Below are 14,747 nucleotides of genomic sequence, written 5' to 3'. Positions count from 1 at the left end.
TGACAATGCAACAGTAATTAAGGCACTCACTTTGTATAAAGAAGTTATAGAAATCGTCATCAACCATAGCATGTTCAATGGCATATGGTCGAGGACCTGGAGTGGAGAGTTTGCACTTCCAGATATTCTCAGCGTTTACTCTTCTCATTTGGGGGGGGGGCGTATGTTCGCAGACAGGTCTGTTCTCAACATCCAAGCGAGAGAAGATTTCATATATTAAAAGATTGGCTCTTCTGGACGCAGTTTGTTAGAAGATTCTTTGTTGATCCCTTCAGTTAAAAGAGCCCTTCCCAATCTCATCCCAAACTCCTCAGTTTAATGAAGGCTGTTGTATGCCGAAGGAAGATACACAGTTCTTTGGTGAATGCTGAGCCACGCTTAAAGTGTTGCTGGAAACCAGGCTTTTATACAGTCTAGAAAAACATATATTTTAGGAATTAGCGTGGAAGTTAGAAAAGAAGATCCATTCTCAGTGAAATTGGGTATCAGGCCACACTTGTCTCGACAACTCTATTCTCTGATTTTGTGACTGGTTTGAAATGCACTGTCCCTTTAGGCTAAACTATGCAAAGATGGCTTACGGAACAATACCTTATGACCACTCTGTGAGGATCAAGAAGAAGAAATGGTTCAGCATGATCTTTTCAGTTGCAGTAAAATTCAATGACTCTAGGAATATGTCAGAGAGGTAGCGATTTGCATTGATGCTGAGCAACTAATGGCTCTATCATCCGTTATCAACAACATAGCTTTGCCACAATTTAAGGAAAAAAGAATAGTTAGATTACAATCAACTTACTCATGCTGTCGTGGACCCCAGGATGGTCCAGTGAGATAATACTAGTTACATACAACCATAGCAAGATTAGTGACATGTCTTGATGAGGTTCATAGGTTGGATCTGTTCTTGATCAAGACTTGATTGTTTACTTTAAGCATCAACTTAAGATGAAGATCAGATGTGATTGTAAAAGATTAAATCACATGGAGTTTAATAGGAGATTGGTGCATCACATTATTTTATGAATTTAACAAAGAGCTGGATCGGAGTTTGTGTTCCCTGTGGGACCCATCCCTTTTTAAAAAATTTTAAAAACTCTTAGCTAGTGGAATGAAGGATTTCTGGTCCTGTTTAATTATTTTGTACTAAAAAGCCTGCAAAGATGCCCATTCCCTATATTTATTTTGTCTTTGGCCACCCCTAATGTTGTTTCTATCTTAGAGGACACTGTCCATTCCCATACCTCATCCTGATCTTTTTATTTTTAGATACCTCTCAGCTCTCACTCCCATCTGCTTGTTTTAAGTTAACCCATAAAAAAGTGGGCAGCCTGACATTTAGTAAAAGGGTGAAAGGGTCTTACTAACCTGCCCTGTTAGCATTTTGTTTGTTTATTTTTCTTTCTGTTTGAATGTTTGTAGATTGTCACGCTCCTCATCATTATTGGTGTACATTCATTTTTTCAAATAAATTTTATGGAAACCATTGGAGATCTTTTCAGTAATAGAGTGAATGCTGTATTTTTTTAAGGCAGTGTTCAGTTTAAAGAAAGCAAAGTTTCTGTTGTCAAGAAAGAATATTCAACCTGTGCGCATACCCAAAACAAATAGGGCATCATGCCTAATCTAAAGAAAGTTATTTATTGTAATTTTTATTTGTCCGAATAAATTGACTGATGGTTTCTACAGAGCCGGTGAAACGTTTCTTAGAAGCTGCGTTCAACAATACAGCCAAAACAAATTAAAAAAATGTGTTCAATTTTATGTAATAAAAAGTTAGTAATGTTTACATTTTTTTAATAATATATTTTAATATTCATTTTAGCTTTTTCTCATTCAAAAAAATAATTTAATGCATATTTATTAGAGTTATGTATACATAAGTTTTGGTAAATGATGAGATCTTTAAAAATTCAAATAAAATTAGTGTTTCAGCGATAATAGTTTTTTTTTTAAAATTATAACATTGTAGTGAACAGCTAAATCAAATTGCTCGTCATGTAATCAGAAAAATCTATTTGTCCAGAATTTATTAATTTCAGGAACAATTTGGTTTTGTCACCGGTTGCCGATGCAGTTCTGTCAATGTAATGCATTCCTTTTTACACACAAATCCATGGGATTATATTTTTATCTATTCATGTATGTAGACGGTGAATGGGTTGGAACATTCGAGAAAGTTCATATAAAAGACCATATAAAAAGGGCATCACACTAAAACCAGTCTAGACAGTGTTTCAACAAGTCACCATAATTGTAGCTCATGTCAGACTCCATCCAAGGACCTTAAACCGCACCCAGTCTCAGCAACGATTCCATGATTCGCAAGCTAAATCGCCACTGCTTGAAATTATCATGCATATGGGACTCCATCACACAAGGTTAAAATCTGCACTAGTAAGAGTGGTATATTCAAACTGTAAATGGGCAAATTACTCAATCCCTGTACTAATGAAGCTCACGCAAAGAACAATGAATGAATATTGTTTGCTCACAAACTTTTATCCTCCTAGTATGCTTCATTCATACGGCTTTCTTCATAAAATTACGCTTACATTAATCATTTAGTCACAGAGGATCATAATTATAAATTTGTTTCTAAATTTTTTTTTATTTTCGAATTGCTGTAAAAAACCCTAGTCAACAGTAGTCAATGGGATAATATTGTAGTAATCATTAATGAAAATTTGATAAATTGGATTATTTAAGGGGACGGCTCACAATAATTTGTTCACATTAGACTTGAATATGATCATATTGTAGTCAGCTAAAAAGCAGGGAAACGGAAGAGAGTTCCATAGGTGTGCAGTTCTAAGAAAGAAACTTTGTTCATGGAATCCACATTTAGGTTTAGGCACAGATAAAGAACAGGGGAAATTATTGATAGCAGTTTCAGCTAAATGAGTGTTTTCATGAAAGTTTGGTGAGGGGGGACCATAGATTGGAGCTCAAACGAGCACTTGCCATGAAAATAACAATAAAGTAACATCTCTTCTGTGGGAAAGAGGTTGCAGGGAAGAGAAAAGAGCATCCCCACTAGGCTACAAAGTCTATTTTGAACTCTGTCAAAGCAGCTCTTGCCAAGATGTGGCAACAGTACTCTATCCTTGGACGTATTTGGTATTATTCTGATGCAAGGTCTTGATGTACAGGACAGAAAAGTGTGCTTAACCTTTGGAAAAATTTGTGGCTAATGCATTGACCTCTGCAACCACATCAAATGGCTCTGAAATCTAGCTGTCTGAATTGGTCAATATAAACTGAACAGAAAAGTTTTAGTTGACAGATGAAATGAACACATTTATAAGACAAGATATGAAGTAACCAAGATCATTTTGAAAAGATCTGGTCTGACTGAAATGGTTGATCACACACACAAAAGCAACTTAAATTCAACCTCATCAACATGTAACAACAGTCATGGAAACAAGCATCCAAGGATGGCGTGTGCGTAAAAAGTCACCGACATTCAAACTCGAAACCCGATCGATAGGAAACGAAAAGGTGACATATGCAAATTAAGATGCAGTCAAACTTGGGCATATAAAAAGCTGGTATTTTTTTCATTAGCGAGAACGTTTTTATTGACTCAGAATCGTTCGAACATACAGTGAATTCATATGTCAGTGGGAAGAAAAAAAGACAGATTTTCTACGAATTTCGAAACAGGAAAAGAAAAAGGATTGTCGTTTTTGCATATTCTGAGAACATTGCAAGCTGAAGAAAAACTTCTCTTTTTTTGGATGAACAGTTACCGGTATTCGGCAGTTCAAAGGAAAACGTTAACTTCAATACTTCACAACACTAGTTAAATTACTTGAAACTTCAAAAGTCAAAATATTGAATTCATGACGTAACAAATAAGAATTTTAATCCCAACATTTCTTCTGCTTTATCTGTGGTGATGCACAGAGAACCGGATGTTCGTCCCAAGTAGAAAGTGCATAAAATGGTTTTTGCATGTATGGATTAATACTGAAGATTCCAAAGAAATAATTGTATAAAGGTAATTTATAACAGGCAATACAATGCAGACGTGTTACAAATTGACACAAACTGAAACAAATTAAGATATAATGGTGGAACTGTAGCAGACACAAATGGACCCCTTTTCTTCTCGCGCGTTCGCTTCCTCTGAGTGAGTGATGAGGCGCTAGACTGTCCGATCTGAGGACTTGCGCACGAATACAAATTGACCCCTAGGGACCAGACAGCTTCCGGTCCCAGAAGAAAACTCTCTCTTACGCTACCAGCCTTCGTCGGTGCTAGACGCCTGTTCTCTTCGCTGCTCCTACTAAAGGTATTGACGACAACCGCGCCCGCGGGTTGTAACTACCTCGTAAGGCAGTGGAGACCCGACTCTACTTTCTTCCTTCAGTACGCTTTGCAAATAAACCTTTCCCTTGTTAAGTTGAAGAAGTTGTTTGTCATTGTTCATAGAATTGTGTTATTTTATTTTATTAGGGAAATTCCCTAAAATGGTGACTCCGTCGTGATAACACAATTCTATGAACAATGACAAACAACTTCTTCAACTTAACAAGGGAAAGGTTTATTTGCAAAGCGTACTGAAGGAAGAAAGTAGAGTCGGGTCTCCACTGCCTTACGAGGTAGTTACAACCCGCGGGCGCGGTTGTCGTCAATACCTTTAGTAGGAGCAGCGAAGAGAACAGGCGTCTAGCACCGACGAAGGCTGGTAGCGTAAGAGAGAGTTTTCTTCTGGGACCGGAAGCTGTCTGGTCCCTAGGGGTCAATTTGTATTCGTGCGCAAGTCCTCAGATTGGACAGTCTAGCGCCTCATCACTCACTCAGAGGAAGCGAACGCGCGAGAAGAAAAGGGGTCCATTTGTGTCTGCTACAGAACAAGCTTTGCAGATTCACCTTTTATTAATACAATATATATTTACTTTATATATTAACATTGCATTGATTTTTTTTACTTGCATCAGTATGATTAGATGCAAGTTCTGTATCGTGTGATATTTCAGGAAAAAACGCTTCTTAAGATATTTATTTAACTTGAATTCAAACGTGCATACAGGGGAGATAATAAATATACAATAACTATTTTTAGAACAATTAAAATTGTCCCTGTTTACAGATCAATTTCCTTTTTTTGTTGTTGTTATTTATACAAATTATTCACTTTTGTTTTTAAAATTGGTTAAATTCCATTAAAAGTTGCTAGTTTTTGCAAACTATTTGCAAAAAAATATTGAAAGTTTATTTGGTACTATTGTAGACTAGCACCCTCAGCTAAATCACACCCTCTTCCCCCCCCCCCATGAGATTCTATTTTCTTTTAGGCAATTATGTGTTAACACCTTGAAAAACTCCAGTGTTAATAATAAAGTTAAGGAAGGTTTTATTGGGAGTGAATTTGCCACTTGGACTTAGGGTTCAGGGAGGATTAAGTGAGGTGTCTTTCCTTACCCCCACTAAATACGCACACACACACACACACACACACACACACACACACACACATATATATATATATATAGAGAGAGAGAGAGACAGACAGACAGACAGACAGAGACCGACAGACAGACAGGCAGACAGAAAATATCTCCTTTCTTTAGAAATAAAAATCGGTTTGTTAGTGACTTAGAAATGGGGGATCATTGTAAAGTAATTGTTGCTTTTGTTTTTCTGTGTGTTTCGCCATTTTTTTATCAGGTTATTCACAGGTAATCGTCTGAATAAAGTAAAATCTCATTTTGTTGGGAGGGGGTGCTGAGGGTACTGATTTAAAAATTGATCGTTTATTTATTTTTTTATTTTTTCTCAGTCTTTTGATTAAGGTTTATAAATATTGTATCTATTTCATCTCAGGAGGCCATTTTTATATGCATTACAACCTTCTTCTCAACACATTTTAACTTTGGGGAGCTGTTCTGATTGGTTTCAGGGAGGATATCTATTCGGTAATTACCCCCCCCCCCTTTGAGAGAGGGGATGATTTATTGCTAATCGCCTGAGGCACTCTCGCCAGGGAATATCGATGGACCGACCATAGAAAATTTTGCTTCAGTCTAGAATACCCTTTGGGGGAGGGGAGATACCTACTATCAACTACCCCGGGTGGAAAAGTACAGAATAGTTAATAAAGGAAACATCATTATTATCGTTATTAACATCGTTATTATTTACGAACCTATTATTAATATGAGGAGAGGAGTGGTCTTTGTTAACTATTTCGCTCCACATCATAACCTTGTGCCTAGCTTTGTTACAGTCAATGTTACCACCTCCTTTCGGGAAAAAGTTATTGTCTTTTGTAAGAGATTCTTTCGTTTCGTTTCGTTACTCGAATTACGCATTTTTCATAGCACCTAAAATATGTTTATTTTCTTTCATTCTGCCGTATTTCGCAAAACTTCATTAAAAATTACTGCATTTCCCGGTGTTGAAAATGTGCTTTTTCTTTGTTTATTTTCTGAAACTAGCTTGAATTTTATATTTATATTAGAAAAAAAAAATGTTGCTCGTCTTTTGTGATTATTGTATGGGTATTATGCAAGAGCAAAAAGTGATTATGTAATTCTAATCTTTTTTTTTTTCTTTCTCTCCAATGGTTGCAGAACTTATCGGGTACAGGATTGTTTATGGTACAATTTCTATGGTCTGAACCTGCCAGAGTTGATTGATAAACAATGAGCAAATTATTAATTTCATTTTGCTTTCGGAAAAATGTCCAAATATTTTTTCGCTCACATAGCCATCATACGCACAGCTTTGTACCTGCGAACCGACCCGTGTTGGAAGAAGAACTTTACATTTTACGGAAGTTTCTCCGACGAACCGACCGTTTGTTTGTCATGACTGGCGCCGGTGTCTCCACAGAAAGTGGCATACCCGATTACCGATCCGAAAAAGTTGGACTCTATGCACGTACTGACCATCGTCCAGTTCAGTATCAAGAATTTTTGAAAAGTGCCGACCGTCGTCAAAAATATTGGGCCCGTAATTTTGTGGCTTGGCCGACATTCTCGTCTTTTCAACCCAATATCTGCCATGAATCGTTGGCTCAATGGGAAAGAGAAGGTCGGCTCTCATGGCTAGTCACTCAGAATGTTGATGCCCTTCACACGAAGGCTGGGAGTCGGAGGGTCACCGAACTGCACGGCTGCTCCCATAGAGTACACTGTTTGAACTGTTCGCACAAAATGACGAGGCCAGCCATGCAGAACCTAATAACCGATTGGAACCCTGGATGGAATATCGAAAGTGTTGATATTGCTCCCGATGGAGATGTTCAATTGAAAGACGAACAAGTCAAAGAATTTAAGGTAATCATTGATAAGTTTGAAATAAAATGTAGAAACTGATATTTGTTTTTTTGTTTTTTTAATTCAGTTTCCACATTGTTTTCTTTTCATTTATAAACTTAGTTAGAGGTTAAATAATAAGGTTTTTATTTTCTAAACTTCTATTCATCTTTTTGCTGAAAAATCGGTGTAAGTCCAGAATTCAACCTGATTTTTTTAAATATAAAGAAAAATGCAGAAAAATCTGCCATGGAACGAACATATCATATTCCAAAACTTATGTAAGTTGATCTAGTATTTATTTATTTTTTTTTTTTTAACTAAGAAAATCAAATTTTATTAGGAAGCGAAAACGGTGTGTCTTGATTCGCCATATTTAATAAATAAAGGACGACAACCCAATTCGAAATACCGAGATTTTATAATTAGCCTTGTAATGACGGTATACTTATTAATCGCTAAAAATCGTAAAAAAATTACTTGATCAATTTACGTAATGTTTGGAGGATGATGTTTTCCTTCCGTGATGGATACGTACATCATAAAGATTTTTCTACGTTTTTGTTTTTCTTAATAAAGTTGAATTAGAACAAAAAATCTGATCACGGACGATGATGCAAGATGCATGCATTGTTTTCCTTCATTTTCTTTACGCGTTGTTTTGTTCGGAAAACAGTGATTGTTTTTATGGTGAATGATGTTACATAAACACTGCAATTTTATTTTTATTTATTTGTTTTCGATAATTTCCTTGTTTATCTGTTAATCCAGATACGTTATTGACGTTGGGTATTATTTCAAAACATACAGGTCTTGTTTTCATTGTTAAGGGAGATAACTGTAAACCTTCAAAGTTATTTCTCTTTATTTTTTATTTTATTTATTTATTTGTTTTACTTTACATATCAGTGGCAATGTACGTGTTTTGGAATGAACTAAAGGGCTATTCTGAATTAGGGGCCATACATATACAGGCATCCTAAGTGAAAAGTTTTAACGAGGTGTTTCTTAACATTACATTTAAATTTATTGGTATAATCTGAGAAAAAGTGAGCAGGAAAGAGCACTGAAGAAAAAATATTAGTGTAGAAAACCTTCTGGTATATAAGGATAGTGAAGAGGTGTGCTTTTGTTGATTGTCAGGTCGGTCGGGGACATTTATGTTGAGGTGGGGCACCAGTGCAATAAGTTCGTTGGTGCACATTCCATGAAAGTACTTGTAAAACAAGCACATTGATGGGACTTAGTAGGTAGTGTAGGTAGGACCTGTTAGAGTAAAGACTTTTTTTTTGTTTTAGTCTTTATCTAAGAGGAAGAGACTCATGGTTGGTTTACCAGCCTAGATGTAAAAACAATACTTGATGCATAGGTGGATGGTGGCTTTGTAGAGATATAGGACACTGGCAGGTGAGAGAAGTTTTTTAGTACAATAGACGTAGCCCATTTTCTTTGCAGCAACCTTGGAAATGTTTTCTATGTATTTGTTCCAGTTCATGTTACTTGTGAATCTTAGGTTGAGGAGTTTGAATGATGAACTCTATGATCAGATCATCAAATACAGTTTCTGTCTGAAGTGGGAAATTTAGGAAGGAGTAACTTTGCCCTTGTAGAGAGGCAAGTAAATAGGAACATATAAGGGCATATAACCAAATTTTTTTTTTCTTTTTTTTTTTTTTTTTTTCAAGAAAATAATTTGTGTGTGCTTCATTTTATTTTTTAGGGGAGGGGGGTATGCTTTAAAATTAATTATAAATTTAAAAAATTTAAAAAAAAAACCCTTAATCTTACAACTAGTCCTAAGTTCAGGTGGACCCCACTCCCCACCAAACAAAATAATAACATGGTTAAATCTAAGAGTTAATGAAAATGACTATGTATCATTAAAATGCTATCTAGTCATAAAGTTTGTCTTTCCTATGGTATACACACTCTGTTGAATGATGATAAAGCAAAGACTATTGACCATTCATGATTGAAACTTTGTGGACAAGTCAGGCATAGATTGAAGTTTATTTAATGATTCTATGGGTGGCATTGTTTTTTTTGTTTTTTTTTTTTTTTGTTTTTTGGCGAGGGGGTACCCTGTATAGCAGAAAAATATATTGCCAACATTAGAAAGAACTTTATCAAGGTGAAAAAGTAGACAATTTTAGACTAATCAAGTCAATTGCAACACGCATTTCATCTCCTGGATATTGTAGAAAGAAACCCCTCAAAACAAACAATAACTAGGAGTGCATCACAATTGAAGATTGCAACAGTTTTGTGATGGACATGAGTTGCAGAATCCAAATAATGTAAATAAGCAATCCTCATCTCCAAATTTCATAAACCTGATCAACACATTTTGTTTATTCTTCATATTTCTTTTCCAAATTCTTCAACAAATGCCTTACCAAATCTTGCTTTCCTGACTTCAGGAAAATTGCTTCTGTGGTACCAGTTTTCAAAAATTCTTCTGAAAGAACTGATACACTCAATTATCACCCTATTAGCCTCTTTCCCTTCTTTGCCAAAAATCAAGCACTAGTCCACCACCTCATAGATACTAGACTTCCGACAGTATGGATTAAGGCAAGTTTGTTCTATTGTGTCGATCCTTGGACCGTTATTATTCCTGATATTCATAAATTATCTCCCTGGTGGATATATTTGCTGATGACATGCTCTATAACAAGCAGGGGGAGGGAACAAATGAACACATATCTAATGCAATGGCGAAAACTTAAGAGGAAGACCTCCAGTCTGTAGTAGAATCGGGGCGTAATTGGATGGTAACATTTAATCTTGCCAAGACTAAACTTCTTTCCTTTAACAATTAAAAGAAACATTCTCAACCACTGGTTGCCATGGCTAATAATACGCTCTTTGTTCAAACTCTTCGGCTTAATATTCACAAGTAACATGAATTGAAGTAAATACATTGAGAACATTGCCAAAGCTGCTGTGAAGAAAGTTGGCTCTCTCTACCATCTATATCTTTACAAAGCCACCATTCGCCCATGTATAATCCATTTTGATTTGATTACAATCCCAAATAGTAGCCCCTTATGTCCAAGTGGCATTGTGCCTTGTTTGGATTGAAATAACAGTAAAAACTAAAATTCTTTATCTAATTCCTTTTTCCTTTTCATCATAATACAGGTACCACCGTGTCCAAATTGTGGTGGTATTCTCAAACCAGAAATAATATTCTTTGGTGATAATGTTGCCAGACCAACAGTGGATTTCGTCTTTAATAAACTCAAGGAATGTGACGCCATGCTGTTGCTAGGAACATCTTTATATGTAAGTATTAAATTGAAATAATTATCAGAAAAGAGAAATTTTAATGTTATATATCTTATTTTTTTATTTCTTATTTTTTGTTCGTTTCATTTGATATAATTAGTTTCAAATGTTTAAGGGCATTATTACTTGGCTCTGTTTGCGAAAGAATTTACATAAAGTTCAGATGTTGTATTTAAAATAATCCTAATTATCTCCTTTTTGCTGTAACTATTCAATAATAACAGTTTTCAAAGACAATTAGCGAAAATTAAGTTTTGCTAAATTTCAGTTTTCAGAAAAGATTTGCCTCCCTTTTGTTACGATTCAAACTCTCCAGTTTCTTTTTTTACAAAACTTTTTTGCAAGACAGTAAAAAAAAAAAAATAAATAAAAAATAAAGTAACCGTGAAAAAGGAGTGGTGTGGCTTTCAGTGATTGCCATCAAGGGCTTTGTCACCAAAGTTCTGCTGTTGTCCTGCTTGGTTCAAAAAGAGGCTAGAACAAAATGTGCAAGGGTTTTTATAGTTTGGCTCACATGACCTCTAAGGGAGTAAGGATTGAAATTCTTATTAGCTAATCCTTGCGGCCCTAAAGGGACAAGCCAACAACTAATCAGTAAGGCCTAAATTCCAATATTTTCTTGTTTATGAAAATACATGTGCTAGATTGATTGTTTTTATATTCGAGCAACATATGTATATTTTTGTTCTATTGCAATGTCATTTTTGAGAGACAAGATGTATCTTCAATTCAATTATGAAAGGTAATTTTAAAAGTTTTCCTTTACTGCTTTGATTGGTGTGTTAATTAGTATGACCTTATGCAATCATTAACTACTTTAATTACTTTAATCGTTTGTATCTTAGTCAAGTTAGTCATTATCATTTGTATCTTAGTCAAGTCATACTTTACATTGCTGATTGCTAGGTCTTCATCTATACATCTGTATTGTTTCCTCCAAGGACTGAGGTCATGTTATTAGATATCAGGTTAACAAGAAAGTTCTTGGGGTTTTTAACTTTTAAATTCAGATGAACATATCTCGGCTCATACAAAAAATTTTTGATCAAAATAAGCACCATCAGAATCAACATACTTTTGTCAATGCAAAACAAGTGTATTTATACTAGTAATGTAAAAATCTTGCATTCTGGTGGTGGTGAAGTTGCTGATGGCGTTTTTGATATCACTTGTGTTTTTGAAGCACTTCTCATGCAGAAAGTTGTCGAGATGCTTAAAAAAGTGGTAGTCAGTAGGTGAGAGGTTTTGAGTGTATTGTGGATGAGGAAGAGTTTAATAGACCAATTTGTTCAACTTCTGTAGGGTTGGTTTATCAACATGCGGTCAGGCATTGTCATAGAGGAGTCAAGCACTTTCTAGAGCAATAGAATGATTCAACTTTATTTTTTTATTTTTGGAATCTTTTTGAGATGAGGTTTTATAATCTGTGCATCCATTCTTTTTGCTGGGCCTGCAGTGCAGTGGATAGAGGCATTGAGTCTCTACAATTCCAAGTGAGCATTGTCTAAAGATAGTGGTTTCAATCATACCCAAGCAGGCCAGAGAATTAGTTGGCTAAAACCTGTGTGAGACAACAACAACTATGGAAGGCAGTAATTACTGGGGATACAGTACACAAGATTCAGCATTCCTATCCTGTCGCGGTTAACCACCTGAAGAAAGCCAGAGGATAAGTTCACCAAAACATGGTGAAACAACAACCATGAAGATGAGGATAACAGTCCGCAAAAAGAATGAATGCACTGATCCAACTTTGTTTGACTCTTGTGTGATTAAAGATTTAAGATTTCTCATCAAGAAATAACAATAACTAATTGGTTGAAAAAAATATGATTTGTCTTGTCAGATCGTCCTTGAATGAAATTGTCCTAGGTCAAAATATCTCCATCAATTTGCTGTTTTGACACCTCATTGTAATACAGATTCTTTTCAAAAACACAGGCTTTTAGAACTCTCCTTCTACTGATTGTTTTTGCTCAACCTATAACCTTAGTTCAATCAATCTAAGATCAGCAGGCATTTCTTGTCCTTGTGATAATTATCTTTCGTTCTTGTTAGCTCCTTACATCAAATAGTTTCATGCCTTGTCTGAAGCGATTTCCATAAAAAAAAAAATATTAATCTTTTTAATAAAATTTTACAATAAATTTTCTCAAACTGTTTACTTTTTATTTTTTCCTTCAGATTTATTCTGGTTACAGATTTGCAAAAGCTGCTCATGAACAGAAGAAACCGATTGGTGCCATAAATATTGGTTTGATTCGAGGAGACGATTTGCTGGATTTTCAAATCAATGCTCGTTGTGGCGAAGTTTTTAGCCATATAAAAATAACCTGAGTAAAAAAAAAACAACAACTTTTATTGATTTTTAAAAAAAAAAAAAAATCCTTCCCAAATTTTTTCACCATAAATAAATTCATGCTTTTTTTTTTTTCTTGTTTGAATCAAGTTTTATTTTTGGTTAGAAAAAAATCTTCAGAAAATGATAACAGAGAAAAAAAGTATATTTTAGCGATTTTAGACAAAGTGGTAGTATTCTATCTTGTAACCATGGCAAAATTGATATGTGTTGGTTGTTGTTTTTTTTTTTATATGCTAGTAAAATATAAAAAGTAAAATCTCATTTTGGATAGTGTAGATTGCATGCCCAGAATTTTACTTTTCAATCTTTTAATACATTCAGGTTTACTAAGACTTTTAAAGACAGATTTGACTTTCTATTCAACATTTTAAATTAATGATGAATATAAACATTTTTTTTAGGAATGTGCTCACAAATCTGAAAAAAACTGGAAAAGAGAGAACGTTGGTGTATTTGGCTTTTTATATCATGCACAAAATATTCTGTGCTTTTCAGAATTTCCCCTATATTAAAAAACAAAAATAAAGAAAATATGTATAATGTATGTATGTATGTACCTATGACGAAAAGAAAATATTGTACTCCAAAAATTACGTAAATTGATCAAGTAGTTTTATTTTTTATAAAAAAAATCATTTTTAAGCGAAATTGAGTTTCCCAATGTCTCTATGTTGAAAATGGTTTTCTAAAATCTCAAAAGTTTGAATTATTTGAAGTTATTTCCCTTGTTTTCAAGATGGCATCGTGATATCGTCACTGTTTGTTTGGCTACAAAATTTGATTTTCTTATTTAAAAATAAAACTACTCGATCAATTTATATAATTTTTGGTGTACAATATTTTCTTTCCGTTGCAGGCACATACATCATACAGATTTTTCTTTATTTTTGTTTTTTAATGTAGGATTAATTTTGGACAAGCATCAAATATTGTAACTTGCAAAGGTTAATATTATGGCCTTTCTATTAGACTGCTAAAATCTGCAGATTCACATAGTATTCAAGCGAGAGTCTATATTTTTAAACAGCATTCAATCATTCCTGCTGCTTGTATAGTTTAATATTATGAGTCATGTTGTGGTGGCATCTATTCTATTGCTACTGGTTGTGTCCTTGAAACAACTTCCTCTGATATCATTACAAAACAAACTGGTAAACTAGAAAGTTATTTTTAGAAATTAGAGCCAAATTGGGTCTTTCTTAGAAATTGGAATTTTTTTTTTTTTAGAAGTGACTAGCAGGAGTACCTGGCGTTGCCTTGGGGACAAAATAGAAGATGTTAAATAGTGTGTGTTGGATTTGTGCCTCCAAATTAATACTAAAACCCACTTAACACCTCTCTATACTGCTAGAAGAGAAATTTATGTTTTTTTTATGTAATTTTCACTTTTGAGTTACTATCTGCTTTATGCGAGATACTGGGCACTATGGATTATGGCTCCTGGGCAACACCAACAAAAGAACAGAAGTTTTTTTTTTTATTCTGGGCCGTATTGTTTAAACACCTGTTCTATCTAGGGTTCAGAGGACTACTAAAACCAAGTTAATTAACTTTGGGGTTACTATTTACTGTATTTAAGATATTTACCACTTATAAAGTTGAGGAGACTACCAGAGCTTATAACCCCCCCCCCCCGCTCTCCAGAAGAAAAATTTTTGTTTCTCATTTTTGGGTTACTATCTGCTCTATTTAGGATATCGAGCATGTTCGATTATGGCTCTTAGGCAATACCATCAAAATGGCAGAAGAGTTTTTTTTTTTTAACCCAGGTGACACTGTGTTTAAACACACTTTGTGATAACAATAAATGAATGAATCTTTAA

The 14,747-nt window shown here is 34.6% G+C and overlaps 1 protein-coding gene across 2 annotated transcripts; it reads left to right on the top strand.

Moving 5' to 3' along the window:
- Positions 1–5,831: 5,831 nt before the first annotated feature.
- LOC145291248 (NAD-dependent protein lipoamidase sirtuin-4, mitochondrial-like) lies at positions 5,832–12,995 on the top strand. 2 transcript variants are annotated; one of them, XM_080136865.1, is made up of 4 exons: positions 5,832–5,927; positions 6,585–7,292; positions 10,416–10,559; positions 12,747–12,995. In XM_080136865.1, exons 2-4 carry the CDS (start codon positions 6,657–6,659, stop codon positions 12,897–12,899), a joined length of 933 nt encoding a protein of 310 aa, XP_079992991.1. In that variant the 5' UTR covers positions 5,832–5,927; positions 6,585–6,656; the 3' UTR covers positions 12,900–12,995. The 2 variants fall into 2 exon arrangements, with proteins under 2 accessions (XP_079992991.1, XP_079992982.1); XM_080136856.1 differs by lacking the exon at positions 5,832–5,927 and having other exon boundaries at positions 6,059–7,292.
- Positions 12,996–14,747: the final 1,752 nt, after the last annotated feature.

Source organism: Euprymna scolopes, chromosome 2, assembly GCF_053919585.1.
Source record: "Euprymna scolopes isolate OS-2025 chromosome 2, ASM5391958v1, whole genome shotgun sequence".
Classification (NCBI taxonomy): domain Eukaryota; kingdom Metazoa; phylum Mollusca; class Cephalopoda; order Sepiida; family Sepiolidae; genus Euprymna; species Euprymna scolopes.
This window is presented reverse-complemented; position numbering and strand designations above follow the sequence as displayed.